At 38.9% G+C, this 20,565-nt stretch overlaps 1 protein-coding gene across 1 annotated transcript; it reads left to right on the plus strand.

Annotated features, from left to right (window-relative positions):
* The first annotated feature begins 21 nt into the window (after positions 1 to 21).
* LOC145782490 (uncharacterized) lies at positions 22 to 19,724 on the plus strand. The gene is made up of 9 exons (XM_082594288.1): positions 22 to 145; positions 7,376 to 7,471; positions 8,186 to 8,391; positions 10,866 to 11,135; positions 12,571 to 12,798; positions 13,219 to 13,344; positions 14,850 to 15,012; positions 15,395 to 15,555; positions 16,403 to 19,724. Exons 1-9 carry the CDS (start codon positions 139 to 141, stop codon positions 16,415 to 16,417), a joined length of 1,272 nt encoding a protein of 423 aa, XP_082450414.1. The 5' UTR covers positions 22 to 138; the 3' UTR covers positions 16,418 to 19,724.
* Positions 19,725 to 20,565: the final 841 nt, after the last annotated feature.

Raw genomic sequence — 20,565 nt, forward strand, 5'->3', positions numbered from 1 at the left:
AGGCATCCGTAGTTAAGTGAGAAAGAACAACCACAAAGAGGCAAAGGTTTTTCTCTTTATGATTTGGTGGCTGCTGAATCGCCTTTGTTTATTTCATGTATTTGGGATAATTGTTTGATGATCATCGAAACAACGTAAATGGCAGGTAAGTTAGTTTGCATATTGTGACGCATTCAGTTGGATGTACAGTTTTTCTATATTGACTTGGAGTGAAAAATGCCATCAAGCAGGCTAGCATCTGGCCTTGCAGAACGGATGTTTATCTCTTTTTTTGTTGGTGTGTGGAACATAAAAAATAAAGAACTTTCTGCGATATACGGTATACCAGCACGTCAATGAACTGATGGCAAAGTATGAAGGCTGTAAAACGTGTATGAGTAGTTGTAGAGATGTACCGATATATCGGTATCGGCATCGGTATCGGTGATATCGGCCATTTTTTGAGTATCGGTATCGGCATCGGTATCGGCAAAATTTGGCCGATACTGTGGCCGATACTAAACGTGTAAAAAAAGGCGTTTTTTGCGGATTTTCTGCAGAAGCAAAGATATAGATTTTTTAAAGTAGTAACTAATGTCATCACATTGAAGCAGAAAAATAACAACCTAATCAAATTGCTGATACCTTACACTCCCATGACTTCATGGGCGCACCTTTTGGCATTGTTTGCTTACAGTGATTCTTTCACTCAAACAAAACGTTTTGTTTCAGCAGTTTTGCGTTGTTCGATTCTTAAGTTGTGAAGGAGACTCAATTTCTCCAATGTTTATCATTTGTGTTTCTTTTTTACTCTCAGCAGAGGATAAAACCAGGCCAAGACTACCCAGTAGGCCTACCCAGGTGGCGGGAATGTGTAGTTTTGCATCGTTTTTGCATTGCTGGACGTTTGAGGGACCCGTGTGGCTTGGTTATTTTTGGTGGGCTGGTTCTGTCAGTTTGTGATTTGGTTTCCGCCTTTCGTTGTGGTGGACTCACCAGGCTTGAACAATGTCGTGGCGGATTGGGTGGGCTCGGGGTGGGGGCGGTGGTACTGCAAATCCTCACTGAACTAATCAATAAGTGGTCTTGTTGCGCTTGGGATGGCGGCCTCATTGTGGGGGGAAGTGTCCTTCCCTGCTGTCGGCACGGGGCTGGGCGCTTACTGGTGCGGCGGGCTGTTGCGATTCGCTGGCCATAATGGTGTGGCTTCCACACTAGCCATTTAGACCATCCAATCAACTATAATATATGTTTGTCGGCAGCCGTTTTGTAGCAAGAACTGACATCGACAAGAATTGAAATAGCTAGTGTCGAAGCTGCACCGTTGTGGTTGGCGGGTCGCGGCAGCTCGCTGTGCTGGTGAGTGCTCAGCCTTGTGCTGGTGGCCGGGGGGGACGCTCCTTTCTTCGCAATGAGGTTGTCATCTTGGGCGCAACGGGACCATTTTGATTGTTTTTTTGAGGATTTGTGGCCCCATTGCTTTCTTTTTGGGCCTACTTATTCTGCTGTGACATTGTTTGGGCTTGGTGATTTTGTTGCGGCTAAGGGTGCAAGTTGAATTGCCGACTGGTGGAGCCGGCTTGCTGGGGGCAGCCGAGTTACACAGGATTTTTGAGCGTTTGGCGGGGTGGGAGCGATGCAGAATTGTGCATTTTTGCTACCTGGGTAGTCTTGGCATGGCAAAAGCTTTTCAACCAAACGACAAGCGCCCTTAGGTTGCACATTACTTGTCGAGTAGTTTTTGTACGACTACACAAATCACTTGGTTTACATTTTACATCTTATTATCAATTATGATAGCCTTATTTGGAGAGTTTGCGCAAACATTTTATTAATTTTTCAGAAACCCCAATTATGATGTAATGTTTCTTCCCTTATACCCCAATCCTCAATTACGGTGGCCTTTTATTACTAAAACCTACTATTATGACACAACAATGTGGTTGAGATTGGATTCTTGAATCTTTAATAAATTATGCCAATCCAAAGTTTTTTTTAATAGTTTTATGCAAATAAGGTAAAAGTTAGCATTTGATATATTTCCTTGCAAATACCAAAATTGCTTCTTTTTGTAACACCAAAGTATCGGCCAAAATATCGGTATCAGTATCGGTATCGGCCTAAAAAAGTGATATCGGTATCGGGATCGGTATCGGCCAAAATATTGGTATCGGTACATCTCTAAGTAGTTGTATGGGTAGTGAAGTCCATGCTTATAGCTAACACAAATTTGCAAAATTCAAAGATTAGGTGGGTGTGAGATACTGAATATACAAATAAACAAAATAATATCAGTTAGCTATTGCAATTCAGAAAACAAATTGGTCAAACAGAAAAGTCCATCTAATTAAATGATAAATTTCCCAAGCTTGTTTTTGCTATTACACAAATTATAATATTACACTATTACACATATATATATGTTATTGATGGTTAGAGTTATTAGTTATGAAACTAGCTGTTAACCTAATTAACAGTAAATGCGTTATGTATATATCAGAATGATGAAAAGCACCTCGGTGCTTACAACATCAAATATGTATATTTATTATTATTATAATATAGGCTACCGTACTTTATCACTCTGTGATATATGTACAATTGATGTGCTGGAGGTCTATAAAAAACTAAAATATACCATTTTAAAGAAAATTTTCATATTTTGGTTTAATTCCAAAAAAAATGGGTCCACGTCTTTTAGGCGCTGGTCTAATAGGCGCGCACACTGTGGCGTCTGGATATTTAGGTGCAGACTACTGTGGCGCCCGATCATTTAGGTGCTATTCCTAGTAAAGTCTGTAGATTGTATCAGCTTGGCAGGTAGGGGCGTAGGGCAATGCTTTTCACACAAAATATTATATTGAACAGGAAAATATATTGTTTTGTTAATGCGTGTGCGTTGTTGGTCATGGCTTCAGTGAGTGAAGTTGCTTAAACCGGCAATGCTTTTTCACACAAAATGTTATATTCAACAGAAAAATATGTTATGGCTTCCATGAGTGAAGCTGCTTAAACCGGCAATGATTTTCACATAAAATGTTATATTGAACAGAAAAATATGTTATGGCTTCCGTGAGTGAAGCTGCTTAAACGGCAATGATTGTCACATAAAATGTTATATTGAACAGAAAAATATGTTGTTTTTTTAATGCGCGTGTTCAGCATTTATTTGTTGTTAGTCCAGGTTTGCGTCGGCGAAAGCTTTATTAATAAATTGTTCAAGTTTCCGAACATGTATGAGTTCACTTTTAGTTAGGTCAAATAATAACTACACTTAACATCAGTAAAAAATGTACCGTAGCCTGTATTCAAGCGGGCGGTAGGCTTGAGTGAAGAGTAACTTAGTTTTCCGTCAAAACCCCGACTAGGTTTAATAACGAGCGAAGTCTCACCATTATGCTTGCAACTTGTAGCCAAGGTGTAGCCTATATGCCCTGTAGAAATGTATTCATGTGAACAGTAGTAGAGCGTCTTACGCGTTCTCGTCACATGGCCAATCCATCTCGAACAGAAGTAATTGCGAAAGATAACAGACTAAATAAAGTTCCATCTGGCTGCAACTTGTGTTCAGGATGCATTGCAAATGTCCTTTAGAGATGTGCTAATATCAAGAGTAGTAGAGCGTTTTCCCGCACCTCAGCTCCACATGATCTATCCATCTCAAGTAGAAGTAATTATTAAAGTTAACAGATTGCACAAAGCTGCGCCCTTAAACCGGCAACTTCTACTCCAGAAGTATGTGTCCTGTGGAGATCAGGTGGTCTACTGCTCTAATTGCCCTGCATATAAGCCGATGTTGGATCTGATCTGAGCACTTCATTTTGCTACATCATAAAGCAAAGATTGATATGGCAGCTTCGACTACTTCAACTTCACGTAATCGTGAAAAAATTGCTGCTGATGGCTTCATGTATACATTTGAAAAAATGAGTGTCGATAAAACTAAGAAGTTTTGGCGTTGTGTTGGTCGAAACGAGGGATGCAAAGTTCGAATTCACACGGATACTACAACAAATGAGGTAATATGGCATGGGCTACGTAACTATTATTAAACAAAGTCTTGTTGTCGATGTTGCAATTTTCTCGCTACAAATTATTCTTGAAAAGGCACTGAAAGTTGATTCTTATCAACATAGATATTTTAAGCTAAGCAGTACCTTACCACTAAATAAATTGCTGTGAATTTTGGTGAATTGCTTCATCGGGAGAAGTGGCTGCCCCAGTCAAACAATGTGGGAGTTTCTTAGAGGAGTGAGCCACAACTTCCACATGGGACCTTAACATTTCAAATTACCTTTTTTATGTTCTTTGTGTTTTTTTTATTTATTTGCAGTGTTTGATAGCGCATTTTCCGTATGTATTAATTGTTTAATAAAAATCTTCATCCTTCCATCTCGTGTAGCATACCTTCTCAAACAAAAGAGCTTGCTGTGGGTTCTTTGCTGTAGCCTAGGCTACTTGCAAAGTCAGGCACCGCACACCAAAATTTTAACCACCACGGTATGATTTTTTTTACTGATGTTTAGTGTAGTTATTATTTGACTTAACTCTTTCGCAACCACTGAGGTCAAGACGTTTAATCTAAATAGTACCAGACATTTTTCACACAAATCTGTTGTATTTACGCCGTAAAAACATCTCATGTGATCGACATAGACGCACAATCTGGACATCAAATGAAAGCATACATCTTCAGCTATCCGAAGATGCAATGCTTTGCAATAAAATTTAAAACATTCAATGTTACAACTAGCAACTTTCTATACGGTATTTTTTTCTAATTTCTAAAAAAATTAAAAATTGGCAGAAAAGTGTACTTCATTATAATCTTTACTACCCAAGCATGATACAATAATATGAAAATATATGTAGTTTAATCAAATGCCAAAACAATTCTGCACATGAGAAAAATTTTACTTCGTTTCTGCGCGCAATGCTTTAGGAGGTAGGCTACAGCAGAATGATTATGGAGAAATTTGGAAAATTTTAAGCAAAAAGTTTACGTAATTTAGCCTACAGTCTTTTTGATCGAGAAATTCCAAAATAAGGGGTTGACTAGCCAGTTTTGACTGCCAATTCCAATAAGTGAAAGAAAAAAAAATCCACTGTGTCCCCATCTTTAAGAAGTCCTCATCTGATAATTGCACCGCCAAATTTTTTTTTAATTAGCCAAAAAAGGACAGGCAAAGACTATGGATCTACCATCATTTACATCTTTTTTGCTTGAAATAAGCTACCTTTTAACCTTGGACGTAGGGATACTTCCTTGGTCATCATGGCAAAAATCCCAAGACGTGTGTATACGTTCGTGGTCGCGAAAGAGTTAACTAAAATTGAACTCAATAATGTTCGGAAGCTTGAATAATTTTTTGATAAAGCTTTCACCAACGCAAACCTGGACTAACAACAAATAAAACAATAATAAATCAATAAAACAACAATATATTTTTCTGTTCAATATAACATTTTGTGTGAAAAGCATTGCCGGTTTAAGCAGCTTCACTCACGGAAGCCATGATATAATTTTCTGGCAAGCTGCCAAGCTGATACAATCTACAGACTTTACTAGGAATAGCACTTAAATGACCGGGCGCCACAGTAGTCCGCACCTAAATATCCAGATGTCACAGTGTGCGTGCCTATTAGACCAGCGCCTAACTGTCAGCGCCTAAAAGACTTGCTCCCAAAAAAATTGCCAGTAGAACATTTTGTTTTACAATGCACAAACAAATAACATTATTTTGTGTTAAATGTTCAAAATGCAGAAAACATCAAAAATATATATTTTAGAGTGATGTTACGCTGTGTTTTTCAAAGATTTTGTCATCACAAGATGAAAGGCTAGATCTGTTCAATGCTTTCTCTCTTTGTACTAATCGTTACCATGTTTCATTTTCCATTACAATCCATAGACTACATCTTCACTTTGCAGCATTAGTTGGCCTAAGCTATTCCAAGGTCTTCATCCAATCACATAGGTTTAAATCAGGGGTGACAAACCTTTTTGCGGTCGCGGGCTATTTTGTCAATTACACATGAGTTATCGGGCCACACAACTTAGCGCTTGTCAAAATTCCATGACGTCATTGATTGGAATCGACCAAAAATACAAGGTGAAGTTGGTGAATAGTGTTTTCACAACTTTACCTTATAGCTTTTCTATTTTCTAACTTTAAACCCTAAAAGTTAGTGTTTAGGGCAAGAAAATAGCAAAGGAAAGGTGTACCAGTGAAGGCATAAAACAGCTTTGAGATATCTTTTGTCTTTAATGCATGAGCGATAGTCAAATTGTTTTGCGAGCTGCAGGTTTGTCAACTCTGGTTTAAATGCTAATAGTGGCAAAGCTAGCATCAAATTTTATAAGCTGTACAATCAACCTTCACGTGATATGTGTGTTTGTAGACGGCTGCAGGTAGCATTGCCATGCAATATCAAATTATGTAGCCTTTAATTCTTTGAAGGTGTCTATTGTGTTTTTTGTCAAAGCACTTATATATTGAAAAGATTTGGTCTTGTTATCCCATTTTCAAACGTCCATATATTATACTTTTTTTGTAGTTTTGTACATCGAATTGTTGCTTCATATAATGCTTTAAGTCCAAGCAGATTTTATTTAGCCAATCCATGAAGATGTTGTTGCATTGGTGGGCTGTGAGGTGTCCTCCTTGAAGCTTAGTTACTGGACACTCCGATATGAGATGGTCTTTGAACTGATTTGGGGTGTTGCATTTTTGGCAGTTTGGCTGAGTTGTCATACCCCATCAATAATGTTGTCGTTTGTTTTAGTTTGTTTTGTTTTTACTGTATGCGGTTTGCAGTCGATCATAATTTTCTGATAGCCGTGTCAGAGCCTGGGAGAGCTTTTGTTGGGTCTATGAGTATATAATTCTTCACCAGGAGGAAAGTTCTGCCATTTTGTTGTAATATTAATTGGGTATGGGTCAGTTTTGTAGAAGGGGTGTCTTGATTCAAGTCACAAGGTTTTTGGTGCTTGAGGCAGTGGGATGGCGCAGCGGGTATGGTTCTCGTTTAACAACCATGCATTCCTGGTTCGACTCCCGGCTTATACTGGTTGTTGACAAACACCGCTCACCTCTACCCAGGGTGCAATAAATTGGGTGGGTGTAGTTGCTGAAGGAAAGGCGGTCAAGAGAAAAGAACTGGCCACCCTACTCTCGTCAGTGCCGAAGGCTTAGTATATTGAGAACCTTATCTTCTCATCCCCCGATGCTTGGATTCAAGTATGGAACTCACCTTACCTTACTGGAAAATGTTAATTACTGAACTACTGCATCGAAATGAATATGTATAGCATTGGCTCTTTAAAATTAATCAACAAAAGCAATGTAACTTTATTCTGCAGCCAACTATAATGAATTGTTTTGAATCATTGCAGATAGGCAACAGAATCAAGAAGGCCAGCAGTTCAATTCTAATGATTACTATCTTAAAGAACAAGCTGCACGAATGCTCAGTGTCATTCAAAAAGGCTGTAAGTGAACTGTAGTTTATCGGAAATAAAAATTGTTTTTTGTCAGCCAATGGAATGACTTCTGGTAGATCCAAGACTACCTGAATATTATTTATTTAACAAATTGTTGGTAACACTCTGACTGAAGTCTATTCCGTGGTAGGTTACTCTAATAATACATTACCCTGTTGCAAAATGCTTTTGAGATGATTTGTTGAAGCAAGTATTAACTATTTTATTGTATTTGAATAATGACCTTCTGATGATTCCTCTTTTAGGGTGAAACAGGCTGTAGGGGTTTCAAAGAGTAGTACCGGTAGCCTAACTATATTTGGTGTAACTATTTTATTTAAATATTTTTTGTTATAGAGGAAACTACTGGTAGTGCAATCAAACTTGATTTCGCATGACACAAATCTTTTGTAAAAGTTTATGCTTTATGTGTCAAGATGTTTTTGTGCACGACATAATGAATGGGCTGTAATTGACTTTCTTGTTATCATTCCCTCAAGATTATCATTCTTAACAGCTTATTAGGTGATAACACTGTCCTGTGAAATGGTCCAGCACATTCTTAAACAAGCTCAAGTTTTATCCCGATCACTCAGCATATTATGCTTTTGCAAACAATTTTTACAGAATGTGTGACATGTTATTGCTATAAGAACTCCAATCATGATTTTACACAGTATTCTCCATATTAAGTTTAATTTAAGCTGCATTTGATCACTGCAGACAATGAGAACTTTCCACCCCAAGTATCCATGGAGAACCCTCAGCAATCAAACAATCCCCAGCAGCCTGTGTACATGAATCATCATCATGCTTCACACCAGGAACAAATGCAACCACAGATGCAACAGCAAGGGCAATCCCAAATGCAGGATTCTTCAATGCATCCACAAATGCAGAACCAGCAGTTGCAAAACCAACTGCAGCAGGTAGTGTGCATACGAAAAATAGTAAATAAGTGATTTCCCAGACAGCAAAATCCGTCATTTTTATATTGATTCAATGTTCTTACTGCAATGAACTGCTACATACACAAGAGTATAGACATTCGTCTCAGATCACCCCACCACTATCGTGCTTTGGATGTTGCTGTCCTAACTACAGCTCTGTATGAGCGAATTACTACTGACATTAGCAGCACTGAATATAGCTTCAGAATATGTAGCGGCACTGTCAGTAGTAATTCGCCCATACAGAGCTGTGGTTAGTGCAGAAACATCCCTAGCACGATAGTACTGTAGTGGGAATGACTTGAGAACAATATCTATATCGTACTCTTGGGTAGCAGTTTATTGCAGTAAGAAAATAAACTGATACCATCAGAACAAAAAGGGAATGACTGGTCTGACACCCTAAATTAAACGATTAATAGAATGTAGAACAGAACGCTGATAAAAATCAAACTTAAAACCTGATACCCATACCCAGGTTTTTTTTTAAGGTTTGATTTGGGTGACCGCTAAGTAGTTTTAAGAGACCGCAAGTGTTTCATTTAAATACCAAAAAATAGCCATAACTACTTACAATCAACGCAACATAAAATGAATTATTCGACAAGGCACAGCTTAAATGATTGTGACAACGACCAAACAGCCTGCCCAACACGGCCGCCAAACAAGTTTGCTGCACAATCAAACAAAGTGTGCTTGTTGGCTTCTGCTTGTTATGTTTCCACACGTAAAAACTGATCATTATGCGCCATAAACCAGAAATAAACATTGACGAGTATCGAAGGTGCACTTCTTTTGTGAATAACTCTTTGATTCAGCTGTTAGCTGTACCTCCACTTATTCTTTTTTCTGGACGTGAACTATTGATCGTAGGCTATATTCGTATTATCGACAAGACATAGCGAGAAACAACCATTACTTTTCTACTGTAGTTGCAAGTCCAAATTTTGGGAAACCGCTGGAGAAATTTGGGGGACCGTTTCGGTCCTCCAAAGCACCTTAAAAAAACACCGCCTATACCAAAGCATGCGAGTATACTGTTCTACAGTCACCCTGCCATCTAGATACGCCGAGATACTTTCTGGTACTGTATATATCAGGCCTCGAAATTCGTTTTTGTTGACGGCAGACAAACGTGTCCGGTCTGAGTAGCTATCTCGGCGGACAAATCAAGTCTCACGGCGGACATACCAGTTTTAGCGTCGATCGTCATGCTTAATCACTTTATCTTGAAATTCTTCGCCATTTGAGAACTATAGCTACGGTACGAATTAGAAGGCTTTTTAAAATTTCAGCGAAGTCACTGACTCTGAAAAGCTTTCATCAGACCAACGACGTGCGCTTGAAGAGTCAAAGCGCCATCTAGCTGCTTAATACGCCGCATAACTAATTAACTTCCACCGAACGAGGTCGTGTGGTCTCTTGCGTCACAATGCTCTGGGCACGAGTGGGAAAACTTCTACACTGAAACGCTACTATTTTCTGTTGTGCAAAGTTTCACTAGGCTTTTTTCTTTAGGTTTATTTTTGCGCATTATGTGAGCGAAAGTGAATTTTCCCTGGGCCTTTTCTTACTGTAATACCAAAACTTAACAAATTTTGCTGCATCTTGCTGTAATAGCCGACTCGTATAATCTAATTTTGTAACCAACTATGCCTTATCAATATTACTCGGAGATCAAAGCAAGACATTGTGACGTAAGACTTGAACTAAGTTGCGCGTGATTAGTGTAAAAGTACCGGTAATCCCCATCGGTTCTTAGCGAAGACTTCACCTTTGTTACGCTGATTCAATGTCACCAATCGTTGAAGCAACGTAAATATCGAAAGTTTTCCTGCTTGAATGGAAGCTAAGGGATACAGTATTCACATTTTCTAGATGCGCGCTAGAATGCACGGGAAATTATATTTTTGCAACAATTGTTCGTGCTATGCAATGACGATTTCTATAGATATTTCTCGGCGGACAAATATGACCGATCTAGATGGTACTTCCCGCGGACATCACATGCTGTGACGGCGGACATGACCGCCGTGTCCGCCGTGAATTTCGAGGCCTGATATATCGATACGTTACATAGTAAATTGAATTTTTGTGAAATTAAATGCTGGTCGCTCCAGCTCAAAAAACTCGTCTTTATTAAAGCCGTGTGGCCATGACACATTGATTGTAAGTGGTAGGTAACATACTAGCAGCGCAGACGGATGCAAAACTATGTACGTACAATCGTACATGTAATACCATTGCAAGAATACGACCAAGCACTTTGTGGAACTCCAATCTTAAGGGTTGTGAAAAAAAGCAAAGACGCCGTGAAAGAAACACAGGAATGAACTATGAAGAGCCTGTAGGGTTACACAGATTCCACAACCACTTTGGTGGATTTTGCTGTTTGGTTTGTAATTTTTCTTTCCACAGTGTTCTAAAACTCACTTCCATGCTGTTTGTCCCAGGTACAACAAGCTCAGCAACAGTTTCAACAAATGCACCAACTTGCTCAAATGCAGCAACAATTTCAGCAATACACTCCAGGAAATAGCACCGGGGTTGCTTTTGTTTCACAAGCACCTCAAGTTTTTACTCCATCAAGAAGGGGGCGGAAACCAACTGACAAGAAAAAACGCCGACGCCACACCCATGTAAAGAGACCAACCACTGGATATCTTCACTTTGTATCGAAATATCGGGAAACGTTAAAAGAGGCTGGGGAGGTTGTACCAAAGGTACTATAATATATGTTTTGTGTTATTTTCGCTGCATCTACTGGATGGAAAAATGAACTTGATTGATTTGGTTTGGTTTTTGAATCTTTATCCTCAGACTGACGAAGCCTTGATAAGTTATTCCTAGTAGTTTCGCATACTTGGAGAGGCTCTTGACGCAGGGCGAGATTGACAGAGTGAAGTGTTGTTGCTGGAGAATTATTCCATCCATTAGATGCCGCTGAATGGAAAGCAGTCCTAACGTGCGTTGCTCAAGCCAATAGTCGAGCCAGCGCTGCTTGATCTTGAAGCTTCTTCTTTCATAAAGTCACGCGCTAACCAACTGACCTATCGGGGCAGATTGACTAATTGCTACATGCTTCAAGTCATACACTTCACTTATATAAAATCAATAAGTTGTTTTCTGCTAGTTCAATTATCATTTTTACAATTTAAAGACATCTTTACCTTGAAAAAAAAAAAATTGCCAATGCAGTGTTGTACACGGTGGTAGTCATTGCGTAACCTGTAGTTGGTACCAGGTAAGAATTTACAAACTTTTTTACTTTCATTTAACTTAGCCCTACTTGAAAATCCGTATACTTCATAAGGCTATATTGAAGGGTCCACGTCTTTTAGGCGCAGACAGTTAGGCGCCGGTCAAGTAGGCGCGCACACTGTGGCGTCAGGATATTTAGGTGCGGAGCACTGTGGCGCCCATTTATTTAGGATAGATGATATTCCTAGTAAAGTCTGCAGATTGTATGTGTATGAGCTCAGGTTTAGCAAAACCTAGTCGTGGTTTTGACGGAAAACTAAGTTACTCTTCACTCAAGCTACCACCAGCTCTATGGTATATTTTTTACTGATGTTTAGTGTAGTTATTATTTGACTTATATAACTAAAAATGAACTCAGTCATGTTCGGAAACTTGAATAATTTATTGATAAAGCTTTCGCCGACGCAAACCTGGACTAACAACAAATAAATGCCGAACACGCCCATTAAAAAACAATATATTTTTCTGTTCAATATAACATTTTGTCTGAAAAGCATTACCGGTTTAAGCAGCTTCACTCACCGTGGGAAGCCATGACATGTTTTTCTGCTCAATACAATATTTTGTGTGAAAAACATTGCCCTACCTGCCAAGCTAATACAATCTGCAGACTTTACTAGGAATAGCACCTAACTGAACGGGCGCCACAGTGTGCGCACCTATTAGACCAGCGCCTAACTGTCTGCGCCTAAAAGACTTGCTTCCATATTGAAAGTTTAATTTTTTATATACCTTTTCTGATTGCAAAATACAGCATACTGTGAATTGCTCAAATGTGGTGCTAAAAGTAATCTTTATAATACTATTTTCTGTTATTATTGCTGCATGCCTAATTGCCTATGTAATATCTTTATTCGTAAATCTGAGTGACTTATCAACTTATTTTCTTTGTGCCAGGCAAAAATTATTACTCAAGCCTGTGCAGAAAAGTGGAGGAATATGTCAGACAATGAAAAAGAACCTTTTATGGAATTATATAGAAGAGATCGTGAAAGATGGCAAAGGGATAAGGCTTTAGAAAAAAAGCCAAAAGACCCAAACAAACCAAAACGTCCTTTGTCAGCATACTTCTTGTATCTTGCATATTTTCGCAAGAACTACCTTGTCAAATCTGATCCTGCTAAAGTAAGTAACTAAGTATTTAAGAAGGTTTGCCACAGCGGCAGTTACAAAATCTATCACTTTGAACTTCAGCTGTGTGTATTGTGTGATCGCCACTGTTCATTTTTTTTGTCGTATCCAGTTTTTTGTTCTGTGGTTGAAGATTCAGATTGAAAATTTCAAATTTATGATTTAATTGAAAATTTCAAAACTTGTCTGAAAAGATTCTGTTTTACTGAATACTCGAAGAAGTACCGTATTATGTTATCGTCCAACCCTCGCAATACAGGAAACAAAGGACGTAAAACTGTGCACTAACGAAATCATGTACAGCTTCCAGAAGCATAGTTTGCACTGTGGGTGGAGCGTTATATAATTTGTTGCAGTTTCGTACATCGTTTTTTTGAAATGTGTTTCTCAAATAATTGTTTTTTTTTTTTTTAGGAAATTACTAAGAAAGCCGGTGAAGCGTGGAATAACTTATCAGACCAAGAGAAAGCACCCTATTACAGAGATGCTCAAGTCATTAGAGGGAAATGGGAGAAGGATTTAGAAGCTTATAAGCAATCTGTAAGTTCTTTTCGTTAATGAAGAGGCCATTTAAATGCATTGATATTTTTAATTTCTTTTTTTTATTGTTTGACACAAAAGCAAATGGCTCAGCGATTTCAAGTAATTAGTATCGTTCCCCGCAATATTTGGAATGTTTATCTGATGAATAGAGAAACAACCAGTTTTTTTGCTTTACTGATGCTTCACGCACCATGACAATGTGCAATTGTGCAATGTGCATCCTCAGATTGAAGAACATACGAACAATGGCTCGAAATTATATATTGCAGAGCGGTTGAAGGCAAGAGAAAAAACATAATTTCGAATAATGAGCAAGATTTCTTTTTCCTTGTTCACTTCTCGAAAATAAAGTAGTTTTCGTTTTTTTTCACTTGCATTCATCCGCTCTGCAATATATAATTTCGAACATTTAATTTTGTATTTTATTCATAACTCTGAGGAAGCACACTGACACTGTCATGGTGCGCGAAACGTAGTTAAGCAATAAAGCGACTCCTGTTTTTCTGCTTTTGCATTTATCAGCATTTCATTGCAACTACTACCAGAAAAGGTCATAATCCTGACAACCGTTCAAACGTTTCAGTATTAAGCAACAAGTATTTGAATGCCTATTTCCACAAAAACACAATTGCGTTGTCAATTCTCTCAGACAGCAAATCAACCGTTTTTTACATTGATTCAACGTCTGTAGATGTTGACTGGGGCTGCCGCCCCAAACACTGCAGTTCGACGTGATTGAACTATTCGGAAAAAGACGTTGTTTTACGTTTGGAGTTATTTTTGCGCTGAGTAGTATAACGCGTTTTCGCGGCTGAATCACATTTTAGACAGGAAGCAAAAAAAGTTGAAAAATAAAGGCACGCCAACGCCATAATTTGTAACATCGGCTTCTTGTAGTAAAGACATGTCAATGTCCAGTGCTCTGTGACTGTGAATGAATGACTAGTTTAGTTTTGAGTTTCAGTATATTGTTCAATGTTCAGTTTGCAACTTCTCACATGCTAATTTAAATCTCGGCTGATATGGTTGTTATTTGATTTCGCTGTGCAACCGTTTTTTGTTGGACTTGAGCTGCAGGTCAGATTCTCAAATATCGCACGACAATTTAAACCAAGCGCTCTCTATTGGTATTCGTTATCTCCACTCACACGACAGACTATGTTCTGCCGTTAATTAATTATGATGTCATTAGATAGATGACGTCACTTCCCCAAACCGGATCTAGCCTGCCGGCCGTTGGCGACCAATAAAGGTCAAACACCACTCAGCCAGCAAACCCATATTTAAATGGATTTGGTGTATGCAGACATTGAATCAATGTAAAAAATGATTTGTTGTCTGGGCTATAACCTCGTTGTTAATGCTTCTAATTTTCTTCTGTGCTGCAAATCACTTGTTCGATTTTGATATCAAAATAGTGTACTGTGGATTGTTCTGATTATACATTATAAACTATTACGTAGTCTACGGCATATTTGCAATAGATTCTGTTGTGTTTACAGACATCATTAAGCGTCCAGGGCCACAAGAATGAACCGTTCGGTAGGATACCGCCCATTCAGTCGGATTCAGATCAACTTGACATCGGTTCGGAGGATGCAGACCTGGGTCAATCTTCACCTGCGGATGATGATTTGTCACAGATCAGTGCTGACATGCTGCAAGGTGAGAATCTTCTTCGTTCTGCAGCTTGCTAGAGCTAGATGAAGCTGTGGTTGATACACAAGTCAAAGATCCGGCTAGATATCACCCCATACAGCAAAATCTGTCATTTTTAGATTTAATCTGCAGACGTTGAATCAATGTAAAAATGACAGATTTTATTGTCTGAGGTTGTGCAGTCCTTGTAGCTTGTATTGCCTGGTCTAGTTTTTGGCATGTCAGTAGAGTTCACAGTTTTGGATTTCCTACGCGATCTGACTTGGTCTTAGTGTAGCCCCACTGCCTTTAGATCTTGCCGAAGTTTTTCCGTCTAACATGACTGTGCTTTGTTCCTCATCTTGTAATCTGAGAGATAAAAGCCACAGCTTTAAATGGCTCATTTTAGACGTTGGTGTGATGGGCATGCCAAGCAGACAAAACATCGAAGGAGCAGCTCAAACATCATCTTCTGTTAGCGCTGGAATGTCGTCAATGGCAGCGACGTCTTCTGCAGCTTACCAACCTTACTCTCATCACATGGTGGATTCACAGTCCTCAGACTTGCAGGTTAGTTTTTGAAAGTTAATAATGTTGTTTTTGGATAGCACAATGCAGGGAAGATCTCTTATGTGAGTGCCTGAGTTGTATATTTTAATTTTAAGGCTTTGTAAACTGACCCAAAAATATCGCTGTCCTATCTATTATACTGTAGCGTAACAACAGACAACTTTAGCGATCATGTTTTATTGAAAGCCGTTTCCTTAGTGACATTCTGGTATGCTTGTGAAGTCAAAGTGTAGTTGTAAACTGGATTAAATTTTTATCATTAACATTACCTGATTATTCCTGTTTCGTAACTACTTGACTGATGATATTAGAACGCACATGTTCTGTTGTAGTATTTCTGATGTTGGTTCGATTCCACTGTTAGGTGGATATTATTTGATCAAGCATTAGGTTCTTTCATATCTGCCACTGCTGTCAACTCTGCGCTTTGTTTTCGGCTTTGTCTATAAACTAGATATGTCTTGCCTGCGTCGTAATAAACGCAGCTAGTTCACTTTAATTCGTGGATTGAAACACTAGCCTTTTCTTTTTAAATTTATAACAACTCGCCATTTCGTATGGGTCTGCTACTATTCGGTGAGTCTGATTCGGTGAGTTCCTAACCCCTAACCCTAACTCCTAACCCCTAACCCTAAAACGGCAATGATAATTAGGCTACGGTACCCAATAATTTAAAAAAAAAATTGAAAAAATCCCCCGTTAAGGGATCGGACTCACCGAAACGGGTCATTCCGATTTCGTATCCCACTTAGCCAAATAGTCAACATTGCACAAATTGGAAATATCAGCTCCTTCGTACGACGCATTTCTCCATTGCACTGTTGTAATTTTCACACCTTTCACGCAGTTCCCAGGAAGATGAAGTCATCCCTGGTTTTCATGCATGAGAAGACAACACATCGTCAATGTTATAGACATGCACAGGATGTGTTTGGATCAGTCGAACTCACCAAAGTCGAGAAACGATCAGTTTCTGTTCGCCATTCGCGCCGCAACGATCTTGTACAGTTTTATTTGTCTCATATCTTTTTACCGATCTACTATGTTCCATCGACGTTCCGCTACGTCGCGCTTCCGTGATGACCGAGGGATTCATCGTTTTCGAAGCTTCAACTCTTGCACCGTGTAAACCTCAGTTTAATCTTGGTGCTTTCAGCGCTTAACCTTCCTCTGTGAAGTTGCCAAGTCTCAATCTTCATTACGACAAACCTCTACCTTACCAGTGACGTCACACCTCTCTTGGTTCTGATCAACGGCGCCCTCTGTTGCCAATAAGGTGTTCGTCGGTGCAGCTGGCTTTAGAAAAAATACCTCTTGGCGATTGCACTTTTTGCCAATGTTTCTGTACTTTGTTCCTCACGTAACGTGCCGTAGGTATTGCAGTAGATAATTCGAATGCTTTGTATAAGAATGTCCAGGATTCGTATAAGAATACATTGCAAACCAATTGCTTTCGCATTCAATGGAAGTGTTCGAATAGTATGATTTCTTGTATGCGCCCAAAACTTCGTTTCAAAACCAGAGTTTTGCTTGTGAAATTCAATCGGTTGGTTTGCAATGTCTGCTTAATTTCTGGCATTCGTTTAGTCGAAAGTGGTTAAAAATAGTACATTTCACCTTCACAATCAACCAGTGCCTTGACGAGCATTCCAGACAGCAAAATCCATCATTCTGAATTGATTCAATGTTGAACACACACTAAACAATGAGCGATGTGATGTTTCAAATTTATTCTCGCCTTGATTTAAATGGCAGAGTTAACCACACGCATTGTCTGGTGTGATTTTTCTACTTTTGAACATCTTCCAACGTCCTACCGTTTTTTTAAAGTCATCGTTCCAACTCACTTTCACTTCATCACAACTTTCCTTGAAGTGACATTTCACGCCTCGAAATTCTTCCCAGCTTGTCATCATGACTTTGGATCTGCATCACCTCGGCATCACTGAAATTGACATGTTCTACGGCCTACCTCAATGACTGTATTCAGTTGTTTGCAAAGTTCTTTTATTTTTTTAACGTTTCAACAGTTTTTTTTTTGTATTACGCAAAATGGCTTTTCCTTCAATATCTCACATTTGTAGCATTTTCTGATTTAATTAATTGTTGTTTGGGACCTCTGCGAGATGTGGTCTTCATCCATTCGTTCCATTAGAAGCTTCTTTCCCATCATGTCTGGTATTTCCCGGAGGCTACATCGCATAAGTCTCTACGAATTGAGTTACAACAGTTGCAGTATTTACCCAGACAGCAAAATCTGTCATTTTTGCTGCCTGGGTAGGATTCCTAACAAGGTTTGAAAAATGTTCAGTTTGATCTTATTTTCCACCAACAAAGCGAAAAATTACATTTGCTATAACGTAGCAGGGTTTCCACAAACCGATAAAACCGAACCTTTTGTGTTGTTGACCACTTTGGTTCAGTGCTCTGTCTTTTCGATCATGCTGTATATTCAAGATGTTTCAACTTGCGCAGAATGCGGGCTGTTTTTGGTTCCCTGTCTTGTCAGAATACGAATGCACAACCATTTTTTGACATAATTAGAAATTCGTACAACACGTAAATAAAATGTACAAGTTTCACCAAATGGTGTGTTTTAGACTGCGTGAAAGCATAACTTTTTTTAAAGTCCTACCTCACCAAGGGAGTTCCATTTTCCATAAAAACACCCCGTGTAAAATAATTTTTAAAACTAAGAACATTTAGAGGTGCTCCAAGTCCCCTACACTGGAAAGGTTTTAACGGCTTGGGGCACTTAAAACCAGGCACTGTCGGCAGCTGTGGCCGAGTGGTTAGCGCGTTGGGCTCGCAGTCGAGAGCCTGCATGTTCGACTTCAGCCACCCGCACTTCCTGTTGTTTCTCTGGGCAAGCAACTTTACGATAATTGCCTCTACCCAGTGATCGATTTCGAGTAATGGGTAGTACCAAATTTAAGTCATAAGTAGAGTAGACAACCGGAAACAGACATTGCAGTCGGCTGCAGCGTGGGTCAGGTGTACATCGGAAGGCGTACACCGATGCATAGCGCTCAAGTCCGCTTTCCCGCACTGCAGGGTAAAGATATGAAAAACAAACAAACACTTCTAAATATATTGATAGTTTAAAAATTATTTTACGTCAAGTGTTTTTACAGTAAATGGAACCCTCTGGCAGGGTACGACTTAAGGCACTAATGTGTGAGAACACACAGTATCCAATATTTTCCATTACCACTGCATACAACTGCGTTTGTTAAACCTGCCTCAAAAATATAAGTGTGGTAATATTACAGCAACATTCATTGCATCAGTGAACATTCGCGTGGCTTTGGATGGATTGAGAATTATATGTGTTGATTCCGTTCTGTCAATGCGTGTACTGCCCCGTTCTTATGCGTGTTCGCATTTATTTGTGTCTTCAATCGTGTCGCCCTCATTGAACACCATTTTAAGAACGCTGAGTATTTTTTGTTTTTAAAATGGAAACGATTACGTGGTCCTTTGCTTGAAATCAAATAGCATTTTCCTTTTATAGCAAAAAGCCTGCAGTTATACGGATAACTACATAAATTAGTTGTTTTTTGGACATATTGCAATTTTCTTGAGCTAGACTGTGTTGTGGGTTTTATTCATGACAATCTCTTTGAATGCGATGTACATTGGCACTGTTGGCTGTGTGGCTGGCTTTCGCATAACTAATATTAACAACTAGCTGACGAAACCTCACGTTATTTTTTCCACGTTTTGACTCCACTACTAATATTCAACAAAACTTCCAATTTGTATAATTGTTCAGGTTTTGCTCTAATTTATAATAAAATGCGTATTGTCGGTATTACTAATGCATACTCTTGTGATAGTCAGCTCAATTGGTGCCAGTTTCATTGTCACAGCATTAGTTACTTTGAATGATTGAATCACTGTCTCAAAGTAAAGTAAACCGATTTAGTTACCTTAACCTAACCGAAATAAGTTATTCTTTTTGGTAGCTAGGCTATAAAGAATTAGAATCCAACTACGTACATTCTTACTAACCGTGAAAAAAATATTGTAGGCAAAATCTTGGTTTTGTCGAATTTATCAACAGGAGTAACCTAAACCAAGCTTCTTTTGTCGATATTTCACTGTCGTCTTGCGCGGTTTGTTTACTGCCATGCTGTGGGAAAAGGGGACTCTGCAAATACCGTATGACGCCCTTTAGGGGGAAGGGGGGGGGGGGTCAGAAATAGTGGATGAATACATTTATCGTTAGAAATGGAAGAATCCTAATACACACCTTAGCTTTTCAGTTTTCCGTCATAGTGTATGAAGAATACAAATTGGAGAAGATGTATTTTGCGTGATAGTCTGCGAGGAGGGGTAAAGAAAATAGTAGAGTCATTGTATGTAAACACCCCCATAAACAGTTAGATCTTTAGGCTTGCATGGGTGAAAGGAGTAAATTACGATACCCCTCTCCATTTTAAGTAGTCACAGCATCACTGGAAGTTTGGAGAGACACCTGCCACGAAGTGAAACATGATGATGAAAACCATTAGAAGATTTTGTTGTACCGGTACACGATTAGGAAAACTTTTTTCTGGCAGACCAGTTTGTAATAAAATTTGTGTTATCGCTATCACTGATATAACTTACAGGCTACTTCTACCGATTAGTGCTAGTTTCATGCAGAAACCCTAGAATGCATATTGAAACAAAATGGCTTAAACTTCGAAACAAATCCAAATTCATTGCCGAAATATTCAAAGATAACAAGGCAAGGAATGAATACTGAAAAGTTTGGTTGTTCATCAGGACAATTATCGTTTCTAGCACTAGTTGCAACGTTCATCTGATGAAAGTAAAAGCGACAATAAACAGGTTGGTTTATTGCTTCACTGACGTTTCGTGCACCATGACAATGCGCATCCTCAGAGCGAATAACCTACAAAATAAAACTTACAAAGTTATATACTGCAGTGCGATTGAAGGCGAGAGAAAATAAAGCACACAATATTTTAAAGTTTGTCAAGAAATCAAAAAAAGTAGGAA

Source organism: Aplidium turbinatum, chromosome 13 (genome assembly GCF_918807975.1).
Source record: "Aplidium turbinatum chromosome 13, kaAplTurb1.1, whole genome shotgun sequence".
NCBI classification, from domain to species: Eukaryota; Metazoa; Chordata; class Ascidiacea; order Aplousobranchia; family Polyclinidae; genus Aplidium; species Aplidium turbinatum.